Source organism: Triticum aestivum, chromosome 5A (assembly GCF_018294505.1).
Source record: "Triticum aestivum cultivar Chinese Spring chromosome 5A, IWGSC CS RefSeq v2.1, whole genome shotgun sequence".
In the NCBI taxonomy this organism is placed as follows: Eukaryota; Viridiplantae; Streptophyta; class Magnoliopsida; order Poales; family Poaceae; genus Triticum; species Triticum aestivum.
The window spans coordinates 587,301,861-587,314,923 of NC_057806.1; the positions used below are offsets into that span (position 1 = coordinate 587,301,861).

Below are 13,063 nucleotides of genomic sequence, written 5' to 3' on the forward strand. Positions count from 1 at the left end.
AGGTACACATCAATTACATGTATATCACATATACCTTTTGTTTTGTCGGCCTTCTTGTCCGCTAAGTATTTGGGGCAGTTCCGCTTCCAGTGACCACTTTCCTTGCAATAAAAGCACCCAGTCTCGGGCTTGGGTCCATTCTTTGGCTTCTTCCCGGCAGCTTGCTTGCCGGGCGCCGCAACTCCCTTGCCGTCCTTCTTGAAGTTCTTTTTACCCTTGCCCTTTTTGAACTTAGTGGTTTTATTGACCATCAACACTTGATGTTCCTTCTTGACTTCTACCTCTGCTGATTTCAGCATAGCAAATACTTCAGGAATGGTCTTTTCCATCCCCTGCATATTGAAGTTCATCACAAAGCTCTTGTAACTCGGTGGAAGCGACTGAAGGATCCTGTCAATGACCGTGTCATCTGGGAGATTAACTCCCAGCTGAGTCAAGCGGTTATGTAACCCAGACATAGTGAGTATGTGCTCACTGACAGAACTATTTTCCTCCATCTTACAGCTGAAGAATTTGTCGGAGACTTCATATCTCTCGACCCGGGCATGAGCTTGAAAAACCATTTTCAGCTCTTCGAACATCTCATATGCTCCATGTCTCTCAAAACGCTTTTGGAGCCCCGACTCTAAGCTGTAAAGCATGCCGCACTGAAGGAGGGAGTAGTCATCGGTACGTGCCTGCAAAGCGTTCATAACGTCTTGTTCTGCAGGGAGAACAGGTGCATCACCTAGTGGTGCTTGTAGGACATAATCTTTCTTGGCAGCTATGAGGATGATCCTCAGGTTCCGGACCCAGTCCGTGTAGTTGCTGCCATCGTCTTTCAGCTTGGTTTTCTCTAGGAACGCGTTGAAGTTGAGGACTACGTTGGCCATTTGATCTACAAGACATATTGTAAAGATTTTAGACTAAGTTCATGATAATTAAGTTCATCTAATCAAATTATAATGAACTCCCACTTAGATAGACATCCCTCTTCTAGTCATCTAAGTATAACATGATCCGAGTTAGCTAGGCCGTGTCCGATCATCACGTGAGACGGACTAGTCAACTTCGGTGAACATCTTCATGTTGATCATATCTTCTATACGACTCATGCTCGACCTTTCGGTCTTCTGTGTTCCGAGGCCATGTCTATGCACATGCTAGGCTCGTCAAGTCAACCTAAGTGTTTGCATGTGTAAATCTGTCTTACACCCGTTGTATGTGAACGTTGGAATCTATCACACCCGATCATCACGTGATGCTTAGAAACGAACGAACTGTCGCAACGGTGCACAGTTAGGGGAAACACTTCTTGAAATTATTATGAGGGATCATCTTATTTACTACCGTCGTTCTAAGTAAACAAGATGCAAAACATGATAAACATCACATGCAATCAATTAATAATAGTGACATGATATGGCCAATATCACATAGCTCCTTTGATCTCCATCTTGGGGCTCCATGATCATCTTGTCACCGACATGACACCGTCATACTCATCGACATGCAAGTTGTGATTCCTTGTACAATAGCATGAACATCTCATACATCACATATAGATCATTCATCATTCATCACAACTTTGGCCATATCATATCACAAAGCACTTGCTGCAAAAAACAAGTTAGACGTCCTCTAATTGTTGTTGCAAGTTTTACGTGGCTGAAGTAGGGTTCTAGCAAGAACGTTTTCTTACCTACGTGAAAGCCACAACGTGATTTGTCAACTTCTATTTACCCTTCATAAGGACCCTTTTCATCGAATCCGCTCCAACCAAAGTAGGAGAGACAGACACCCGCCAGCCACCTTATGCAACTAGTGCATGTTAGTCGGTGGAACCGGTCTCACATAAGCATACGTGTAAGGTTGGTCCGGGCTGCTTCATCCCACAATACCGTTGAAGCAAGATAAGACTAGTAGCAGCAAGAAAGTTGACAACATCTACGCCCACAACAAATCGTGTTCTACTCGCGCAAGAAGAACTACGCATAGACCTAGCTCATGATGCCACTGTTGGGGAACGTTGCAAAAAACAAAAAATTTCCTACGGTTTCACCAAGATCCATCTATGAGTTCATCAAGCAATGAGTGATTAGATGCATCTACGTACCTTGTAGATCGCGAGCGGAAGCGTTCAAAGAACGGGGATGAGGTAGTCGTACACGACGTGATCCAAATCATCGGAGATCCTAGCACCGAACGGACGGCACCTCCGCGTTCAACACACGTACGGAACAACCACGTCTCCTCCTTCTTGATCCAGCAAGGGGGAAGGAGAGGTTGAGGGAGATGGCACCAGCAGCAGCACGACGGCGTGGTGTTGACGGAGCTGCAGTACTCCGGCAGGGCTTCGCCAAGCACTATGGAGGAGGAGGAGGTGTTGGAGAGGGAGAGGGAGGCACCAAAGATCAAGGTAAGAAGTCCTCCATCTCCCCCACTATATATAGGAGGGCCAAGGGGGGGGGGGGCGCCGGCCCTAGGAGATCTAATCTCCTAGGGGGGTGCGGCCAAGGGGAGGAATCCCTCCTCCCCAAGGCACCTAGGAGGTGCCTTCCCCTCCTAGGACTCTTCCTCCTTGAAACCCTAGGCGCATGGGCCTCTTGGGGCTGGTTCCCTTGGCCCATGTAGGCAAAGGCGCATCCCCTACAGCCCATGTGCCCCCCCGGGACAGGTGGCCCCACCCGGTGGACCCCCGGCACCCTTTCGGTGGTCCCGGTACAATACCGATGACCCCGAAACTTGTCCCGATGTCGAAATAGGACTTCCCATATATAAATCTTTATCTCCGGACCATTCCGGAACTCCTCGTGACGTCCGGGATCTCATCCGGGACTCCGAACAACATTCGAGTTACTGCATATACATATCCCTACAACCCTAGCGTCACCGAACCTTAAGTGTGTAGACCCTACGGGTTCGGGAGACATGCAGACATGACCGAGATCGCTCTCCGGTCAATAGGATCTGGATACCCATGTTGGCTCCCACATGCTCCTCGATGATCTCATCGGATGAACCACGATGTCGAGGATTCAAACAACCCCGTATACAATTCCGTTTGTCAATCGGTATGTTACTTGCCCGAGATCCGATCGTCGGTATCCCAATACCTCGTTCAATCTCGTTACCGGCAAGTCACTTTACTCGTACCGTAACGCATGATCCCGTGACCAGACACTTGGTCACTTTGAGCTCATAATGATGATGCATTACCGAGTGGGCTCAGTGATACCTCTCCGTCATACGGAGTGACAAATCCCAGTCTCGATCCGTGTCAACCCAACAGACACTTTCGGAGATACCCGTAGTATACCTTTATAGTCACCCAGTTACGTTGTGACGTTTGGCACATCCAAAGCACTCCTACGGTATCCGGGAGTTACACGATCTCATGGTCTAAGGAAAAGATACTTGACATTGGAAAACTCTAGCAAACGAACTATACGATCTTGTGCTATGTTTAGGATTGGGTCTTGTCCATCACATCATTCTCCTAATGATGTGATCTCGTTATCAATGACATCCAATGTCCATAGTCAGGGGAAATCATGACTATCTGTTGATCAACGAGCTAGTCAACTAGAGGCTTACTAGGGACATGTTGGCGTCTATTATTCACACATGTATTACGATTTCCGGATAACACAATTATAGCATGAATAAAGACAATTATCATGAACAAGGAAATATAATAATAATGCTTTTATTATTGCCTCTAGGGCATATTTCCAACAAAGTCGTCGAGCCACAACACCACCAAATCCTTAGGTCGTCGTGCCCTTAAATACCATCCGCCATCGCGCCCAAGGCCGCCGCCACACACTTCCCGCCGAGCCATAAAAGATGCAATAAGAGAGAGGGGAGAGGCTAGAGGGTGATGGAGGGGCTCACCGCACCAATTACAATGGATAGCGCCGCTGCGGTGGATTTCCCTCTGGCTGAATTTGTCCCCCACCCCACCCGCTCACCCACACTCGCGTGAACTGATTTGCGCCATTCGACGTTGCCGTCTGTTTTTAATCTTTTTCAAGCGGGTGCAGGTGAGCTCGGGCCCGACTGAGGGCCTTTTTGATTCATAGGATTGCAAAAACACAGGAATAGGAAAAACGCAGGATTGAAATGGCATGTCCATTGGATCCCTATAGGATTTGAGTTTGTTTGATTGTGTTAAGGGAAAAACAAATGATTTCTTCCAAGAGGTTTGAGTGAATGCTAGAATTCCTGTGAAATGTAGTACAAATGAACCCTTAGGAAAAAATACAGGATTCAATCCTACGAATCAAACGATCAACGTAGAAAAAATTCCTAAGGATTCTAATCCTTCAAAGATCTTATGAAAATCCTTTGAATCAAAGAGACCCTGAAGTTGTGGAGCTCAAAATTTATAGTATTCCTCTAGAAGAAGCTCGAAATTATTTCTATACTGATTAACTGATGTGTGTGCAAAAAGAAAAGAACTGATTAACCGATGAAACAACCAGTGTTTGGTACACTTCTGCGGGGGTGAATTGGTGAGTTGGACAGGGCCCACCCGCAGCAAATTGCTTCTATTATGGTGGCCGCCTCCTCTCCTCTCCATGGCCAGATCCCAAATTTGAAATCGCCCAACGTCTCCAGACTCCTCCTCTCCGCTCCCCATTTCAAAACCCCCAATCTCGTCCTCTCCCCACCCCCACCCACCGCCGCCGGCCCGCCGCGCCGCCGCTCTGCCCAGATCCCGCCCGCCGCAAGCCCATCCCTGCCTCCGTCGCAGCCGCAGCGGTACCCGCAGCCGCAGCCGCGATGCTGTCGGACGGCGGCGACGACGACAGCTCCGCCCCCGCGCGGTTCGAGCTGCAGGAGGACCCCTCCTTCTGGAAGGACAACAACGTGCAGGTAGCGATTCTTCTCGCCCCCCTCGCCGGGAGCTCCCGCGCCTCCGCCTCCTCGATTCTCCCCTCGCAGCGGCGTCCCGATCTAGTTTCGCCCGCGGCCGCGCGCTGCGCCGTTGGAGCATTTCGTCGAGCACCTAGGTTCGTCAGGTCCGGTCCGCGCTAACCGCTCCGCCCCGCAGGTCGTGATTCGTGTCCGGCCGCTCAGCAGCAGCGAGATATCGGTGCAGGGGGACAAGAGGTGCGTCAGGCAGGACAGCGGCCAGAGCATCACCTGGACCTGCCACCCGGAGTCCCGGTTCACCTTTGATCTAGTCGCCGATGAGCACATCACGCAGGTATACTCCTTGTTCCTGTTCGCCCGTTCCTTTACTTGTTCCGCAGATGTGTAAATACTCTTGTGCTTGTGCTGTATAGGAGAGTCTTTTCAAGGTTGCTGGGGTGCCCATGGTGGAGAACTGCATGGCTGGCTATAACAGCTGCATGTTTGCCTATGGGCAGGTGAGCTACAGCCTCCACCTCCACCTGCTGTTGCAGTGTGCTTACTCTCTTTTATTTGCACTTTGAATCATTGAGCTTACAAAAGTATCCTGTTTCTTAGACCGGTAGTGGCAAGACCCACACGATGCTTGGGGACATAGAAAATGGCACACGGGGAAACAATGAGAACTGTGGTATGACGCCTCGAGTGTTTGAGCATCTCTTCCTAAGAATCCAGAAGGCAAGCTCTGATGATATGTTGATTCTGATGCCTAATTTTGTGCTGTAGATGGTGTACTGTTTCTGAGGTAAACTTTTCAATTGCTGTTTGCAGGAAAAGGAAATACGAAGAGATGAAAAGCTCAGTTTTACTTGCAAGTGCTCATTCCTGGAGATATATAATGAGCAGATTCTGGATTTGCTCAATCCAAATGCAACAAACTTACAGGTAATTCACTGAAATCTAGTGTCTGCGTATACCTATTTGGTGGTTGCATCTTTGTCGTGACACTGTTGGGAAAAGTTTACAAAGTTTGCATCTAACTTACAGCTATGCTTTTCTTTTACAGTTAAGGGAGGATGCGAAAAGGGGTATGCATGTTGAGAATCTGACTGAACATGAGGTTTCTAATGCCCGAGAAGCACTGCAACAACTTATCGAGGTCAGTGTCCCAAAAACAGCGTAGTAGGCCTGATTTTGGCAGTACCTGTGTCGATGATTGCAGAATGATTAATATAACATGCCTACATCAATTTTGCTCAAGGTTCTTCGCACAAACAGTCAAATACACACATATAAACTAAGTGTATAAATATAAACATGCTTTTTCAATCTCCAATTCCTTGTCTCCTTGACTTCTCTTTTGATCGTTTTAGCAACTGTCACTGACAATTACAGCCACTTACTTTTCAAAACTATATACTTAAACATTACACAATACAGTTTTCTTTTGATGCAGTATGAATAGAAATCCGTAAATATGAATTTTAAATAGGAAAAACAATTAGCATATTATACTTTACTGACAAGATGGAGTGACTGAACTATTTAGAACATGGACTGCAGTTAAGCTGATCAGATCCATCATTTTCGCATGGCATGTTACACTAGTTTTTCCTTTATCTCTAGGGATTGCAGCAAGTTTTTCCCTCCCTTTATTAGTCACATTATTATCTGTGTTAGTTTCACTAAATCACTAGCTAAATTCTGCATTTTCTCTTCAGGGGGCAGCAAACAGAAAGGTGGCATCTACCAATATGAACCGAGCAAGTAGCCGTTCTCATAGTGTATTCACTTGTCTTATAGAGAGCAAGGTATAGTTTTTGTGTAATAGGAAGCAAAACATTCTTGCCTTAACTTTCAAAGATATTGCTAGACCAGCATATATTTGTCCCTACCTTAATGCATGCATATGTATCGATGCACTTAATCTTCTAACTGAACTATCAACCTTACAGTGGGAATCTCAAGGTATCAAGCATCATCGATTTTCTCATCTTAACCTTGTTGACCTTGCTGGCTCAGAGAGGTAAGTTCCACATGTAACCTTGCTTTTTTTGTTACGTATGATCTTGTATTTCAGAGCCACCACAAATATACCTGTTATGCTTCTCAAGTCTCCTATTCTTGCAACTGAACGTGGATGATGTGTGATGTGCAGGCAAAAGAGTTCAGGTGCAGAAGGGGAACGCTTGAAGGAAGCTTCGAACATCAACAAGTCACTCTCAACCTTAGGGTTAGTTGTGGAGCTTCAATTCTTTACCTCAGATAATACTAAACTGTTCATAGCTTGACTTGATTCAGTTTAATCATTTCACTGTTTCCCTATGGGATTGTTACAGACATGTTATTACCAGCCTTATTGCTGTGTCAAACAAAAAGTCACAGCATGTTCCCTACCGAGATTCAAAATTGACATTTCTGCTGCAGGTAATATGCACAGCTGAAGTGGTAGATTTCTCACGTTATGTTTTTGACATCTCTGATGTTAACTTTGTTTATTTATACATTTTCATCTCTTTCCAGGACTCACTTGGAGGTAACTCCAAGACCACTATAATTGCAAATATAAGCCCATCTAGCTGGTAGACTTCTAAACACGATTTCTTTTTCCTTTTCTGCAAAAGGCTTGCTATAGTTACATGCATCTTACTGATATTTTAATTTGTATTTCTAGCTGTGCAGCTGAGACATTGAGCACATTAAAATTCGCGCAACGGGCTAAGCACATACGGAATAATGTATGTCATGAACATGTCTTATTGACTTGTTTTTAATATGCAAAACAGTAACTAATTGTTGTTTTTGTAGGCTATTATAAATGAGGATGCCTCTGGTGATGTGCTGAGCATGCGTTTAGAGATCCAACATCTCAAGGTATAGATGATGAATTTCAATTTCGGTTTAATGAAAAATATTCTGTGCACTGGATTGCAATAAGTTCCAGGTTAACATGTTTCTTCTAATTATGGTCCTTTGTGCTATGATTGACGTTTGTTGTTAATTAACAGTGGCCTGTGCCTGATATTTTTTGTTGCAGAGCGTTAATATGTTTTGTTGTACACAATCTAATGCTTTGCTATTACCACAGAAAGAGCTTAGTCGCCTGCAAGGACAATCTGGATTTACTAACAATGGATTTGTCTGCGAGTCCCCTAGCGCATTCAAATGGGATCAAGCTAATGGCACATTCAGTCCACTTATGTTTGATAAGAGAGCTACACAGGTATTCATATACTGTTTTGTCTATATCGAACATTATCCATGTACTGGTTCTGTTTGTTGAACTTATGTTTTTAACCGTATGCTTACTTTCTCTTTCTCGTGTTGTGTTCAGAGGAGAGATTATGATATTACACTTGCCGCTGCATTTAGGAGGGAGCAGGAAAAAGAAGCAAAGCTAAAGGCAGCAATTGCTGCAAAGCAGATTGCCGAAGAGCTGGTATGCATCTCTCTTCACTACATTAGATTTTGTAGATACTCTAGAACACTTTGTCACTAAAAAAGCAAATATATGCCAGTATAGTATTTTTTTTTCTTAATGTCAATTTGTTGTTGCACCACAGGTGACTCAAAGATCAGAAGAGGTGAGAAGTTTCAGGATGAGGCTTCGCTTTCGTGAAGATCGAATCAAGAGATTGGAGCAAGTTGCATCGGGGAAGTTATCCGCTGAAGCACATCTCTTGCAAGAAAAGGAAGACCTCATGAAGGAAATTGAAGCTCTACGGAACCAACTAGAACGAAATCCAGAAATTACAAGATTTGCTATGGAAAATCTACAACTGAAGGAGGAGATTCGAAGGTTAGCTTCGGTATCCAATCACTTCAGTTGCCCCCCTTTTCTACTGCCTACACTAATATAGTTGGTAGCTTGATGCCTTTTTTTTTGAACTTGTAGGTTGCAGTCATTTGTTGATGAAGGAGAATTGGAAAGAATGCATCAGCAGATAAATGTTTTAGAACATCAGGTATCCACTTTTGTGAAGGGGAATTTTTCAGTGATAAAATTTTTTTGTACTAAAATGAACTTTTTTTTACTCTTATAATTTTCTTAACATCCTGAACTTACTTAGTTTGTTTTCCTTTAGCTCCTAGAAGCACTTGACTGGAAACTTATGAATGAGAAGGATCCTGTTAACAAGGTATGCTATATAATTTGTAGACTTCACTCCTGTTTAGTGAAAATATATGCAAAACTTTTGAATTTTCTTTAGCTAGCTGTTACAAATACTTGCATGGCATTATATCTCTTTACCTACCATTTTGCTTAGACGATATCCCATAATGACTTCTACAGGACCTCTCACTATTTGGGGAGGAAGCTGGTGATGAGAAAAACGAGTTTCTTCTTGTGCAGGTTGGTATTGTAGAACTATATTTGGCATATCGTCTGATGATATCTTCACAGATCTTTTAAAACAACCTGTAAATTAATCATAAGTGTACATTGTTGATCAACTCCGATACGGAGGAGGTAGCTGACTTAATAAGTATCCTATTCTGATTCATTTTTTTCTGTAACATCAGTTTGTAATGTTGTTATACAGGCTATCCAAAATGAGAGAGAAATCGAGTCACTACGTAAAAATTTGAGCGTCTGTCTTCAAGCAAAAGAGAAACTCGAGAGGTATATCACTATTTCTTGTCTGTGTATTCTGTTATTGCATGCTATGGTTGTGTGGTATGATGAGAAAGGAATATCACTATTTCTTGTCTGTGTATTCTGTTATTGCATGCTATGGTTGTGTGGTATGATCAGAAAGGAATATTAATGTCATCAGCTTTTGCAATCATAATTAGTTCCTTAAATTTACAGTATTTACTTCAGGCCCCATGGTAACACAACTCTCACATATGTAAAACCCTTGGTGCCCCACAAACAAGATTAGAGGTGTATAGTATCTAGAAGTAAAAAAACACTTTTTTGTTAGTGTTTCAAGTCACTGTAACTGCAGAAATTGTTGTGCTGTTTTTGCGCGCTACATTTCAAGACCTACCATTTGGTTCTTGGTGTTCTTGTTGTTGTTGTTTTTTATTCTCCTTAGGAACGAAGCCTATAATAGTTGGTGGGAGGTCACCCAGGTTTGAGTTCCCCTCAACCTGAATCTGGGTGCTTATCTCTCCATCACTGAAAAGTTTCTTAGTTCCTTCCAGGCAATCTAGTATTTTTTTCTGCTTGGTAGTACTGTGCATATCGAATGGATAATATGCTTAGAATAGTTGGTGGGAGGTCACCCAGGTTTTGAGATATCAATTATTTAGTGGTTGGAGTTAATGATGCATTTGTGCAAGTTCAAGAAAAGGTGTGCTTCTCAGAAGGGGTGATGGCTAGCGTAGGTGTAGATCAACCACAACAACTCATCTGTGCTGCATTTTGTTTGATTTACTTGCATATGATATCCCAAGAATTATAAAAAGGCCCTAAAGAGTATGGCAAGTCATTTCTAAATCATCTTGGTTTGCAAGCTTCACTGATGGTTTTCACTGCATACTACTCTTTTGTGTGTCCGGAATTATGTTCCTTTTTTTTGCTTTGTCTTGTCCAGAGATTTATGTGGTTCATTTCTCACATTGGATGTTGTGCAGGCGTGTTGATGATTTGACTGTGGAGTTGGAGGTAGCGAAGAAATGCGACCATGAGAACAAAGAATTTAAGGCTGCACAGCACCAGGAACAGTCCGTCTTGCTTGATGCTCAGACAGAACTTAAGACATTGGTAGATGCAATAGCAACTGCAAGTCAAAGAGAAGCAGAAGCTCATGAAACTGCAATTGGGTTGGCCAAAGAGAATGAGAAATTGAGAACAGAGCTTACGACCCTGATCGAGGATAACAAGAGACTGGTTGATCTCTATGAACAGGCTATTGTCAACATTGAGGTGAAACAACATGGAAATTATCCTTCCATTCCTCAAACTGAAGATTCGAATGAGCAGCAGAGCAGCCATCCTTCTAATGGAGGGAATAGCCTGCTGGATGACCAACCAGAGGGTGCATATGGTTCACGTAGTGATGCTGTAGAAGAGCCTATGATAGTGGATGAAAACTGCAGCCACAAGGATGACCCTTCGAGATCTGAATTTTCAGAACTGCAGCTTCAACTGGAAGAGATGCATGAAGAAAATGATAAACTTATGAGTTTGTATGAGAAAGCAATGCAAGAAAGGGATGAATTTAAAAGGAAATTTTCTGAGCAAAGCAATCATGAAACCACAGAAGACGTTCAGTTCAGAGATGCTGAAATGGATGAAGCAATGGATACCATGCAAAGCAATCCTGAAACTACAGAAGACATTCAGTTCAGAGATGCTGAAATGGATAGTATGCTAAGCAATCTTGAAAGTTCAGAAGACATTCAGTTCAGAGATGCTGAAACCGATGCTGAGGGTTTCCAAGGAGAGCATGTACATGACTCTCCAATTGTAGCTTTCAAAGAAGCGATGCAGCTTGTCCGTGTCAAGCTGGAGCATGTCCAAGACAAGCTTGTGACTGCCCAGGATGCAGTGCAATATTTCAAGCTACTTGAAATGGCTAGCACCAAGGCAGAAGAACTTTCATCAAGCATTCAGCTCTGCTGTCTAGATGTCCAGAAAGAGCAGGAAGACATCAACGCCCTCAAGTCCGCACTGTCAATATCACACGAGAGAGAAAACGCTTTGGAAGGCAAGTTTTTCTCGCCTGTGGCATCATGCCAGGACTTGCATTTGAAAACCGAAGCCCTTGCCGGGTCCAAGTTTGGCGTCAATGTTCAATCAATGAATAAAAAGATGGAGCAGTTGAGTAGGTTGAGAACTCGCAAAACCGAGATTTCCGCTGCACGTGCAGAGGCACGCAGGTCTGAAACCGAGCTGAGAAACAAAATCGATGGCCTTAAACAGAAATACCGTTCCTTCGAGGCCCAAAGGAAGGAGACAGAAAGGGTTCTCTTCGCCATCGACAACCTGGAGTGCCCCGCGACTCCGTTGCAGAAGCCCATGAATTTCGGCAAGGCGTCGGAGCTGCTGAAGTCCGAGGAGGAGAGGACAAAGCTCTTGTCTGAACTGAAGAAGTTCCGCGAGCAGCTTAGCGTGGTGCAGAAGGAGATCAAGAGCATGAGGAACTGCGACGACATCGACGGTGAGATGTCGCGCCTTGAATCGGAGATGGAGGGCTGCTTCCTCTCCCTGCTGGAAGCCGAGACCGAGAAGTTTGTGCGGGATCACACCTTGGCCGAAGTCTGGGAGGTTCAGCAGAAGGACTTGCCGAGCCTACTGGTCGACTACCAGGACAGCGTTTTCCATGTGAAGCTGGAGGAGGAGCAGATCAGGGTGTGCGAGGCGTCGTTGCAGCACCAGACGACGTCCCTGGACGAGATGAACTCGAAGCTGAGCCAGGCGATGCGGGACCTCGGCGAGCTTCTGGTTGCCAGAGGTTTGGACGCCTCCACGCCGCACGTCTCCGACAAGGTGAAGGGGGACCTCGACGCCATCGAGGCCCATGTCGCCGAGGCCAGGCAGCTCTTGCTCGTCGACAACCAATAAGATTTGCTGCGAACCAAAGCAAACCGGTTCTCGCCATTGACAGACAGGCTGGTCTGTCTCCGCCTTCATTTTGTACAAATTCTTTGTAACGGAACGTTGGTTCTCTCGGGTGCTGTTATCTGTGATTCGATTCTGTAGTTTGGATGGATGGGTGGATGTAGGTCCTGAAGTGGACTGTAATAACTGTTCTGCGCGGCCTCTTGTTCTGTTCTCTGGTGGTCTGGCATCGAAGCTTCTTCCAGAAGGCCGTTGCTAAGCTATGCAACTATAGATTCACCTCCTTCTGGTATGCACTTGGCCGTGCAAGACAGCAATGATTGGACAATGTCGATTTCAAGAGGGCTTGACTATTTTGTTGTTTATCATAATCTGTGGCAGCGAGCGTGGTTGCGTGTGTACGTGAAGAAAAGAATGCCGGTGTTTCAGTTCATCGCAGGAGGTTGCAGGCCAAGAAACTTGTTTTCCATTATTGTACTACTACATTTGGTGTTAACTTGGGCTGTGTCGTGGCGGTTGAGAAATGTGTTCTGCAGGTCCTTGAGGGCATTAGGGCAGGTACAACGGTGTCCAGTCAGCTGTCTGGAAGGGGTGACAGCTAGGATTTTAGATGATGTGGAGGAGAGAGAACAAAGAAAGAGAAACAACCCGTCTGTAGAATAACCAACGATCTGCAGCCCTTAAAATCCGGTGGATACAGATGGCCTTCTA

At 44.7% G+C, this 13,063-nt stretch overlaps 1 protein-coding gene across 1 annotated transcript; it reads left to right on the forward strand.

The window, feature by feature from the left end:
• Window positions 1-4,566: 4,566 nt before the first annotated feature.
• LOC123105039 (kinesin-like protein KIN-12G) lies at window positions 4,567-12,720 on the forward strand. The gene is made up of 21 exons (XM_044527010.1): window positions 4,567-4,860; window positions 5,039-5,194; window positions 5,274-5,357; window positions 5,458-5,577; window positions 5,671-5,784; window positions 5,906-5,998; window positions 6,561-6,650; window positions 6,795-6,865; window positions 6,998-7,072; window positions 7,179-7,266; window positions 7,363-7,421; window positions 7,514-7,577; window positions 7,648-7,713; window positions 7,928-8,062; window positions 8,174-8,278; window positions 8,403-8,638; window positions 8,735-8,804; window positions 8,925-8,978; window positions 9,134-9,193; window positions 9,384-9,463; window positions 10,423-12,720. Exons 1-21 carry the CDS (start codon window positions 4,768-4,770, stop codon window positions 12,353-12,355), a joined length of 3,846 nt encoding a protein of 1,281 aa, XP_044382945.1. The 5' UTR covers window positions 4,567-4,767; the 3' UTR covers window positions 12,356-12,720.
• The last annotated feature ends 343 nt before the right edge of the window (window positions 12,721-13,063 follow it).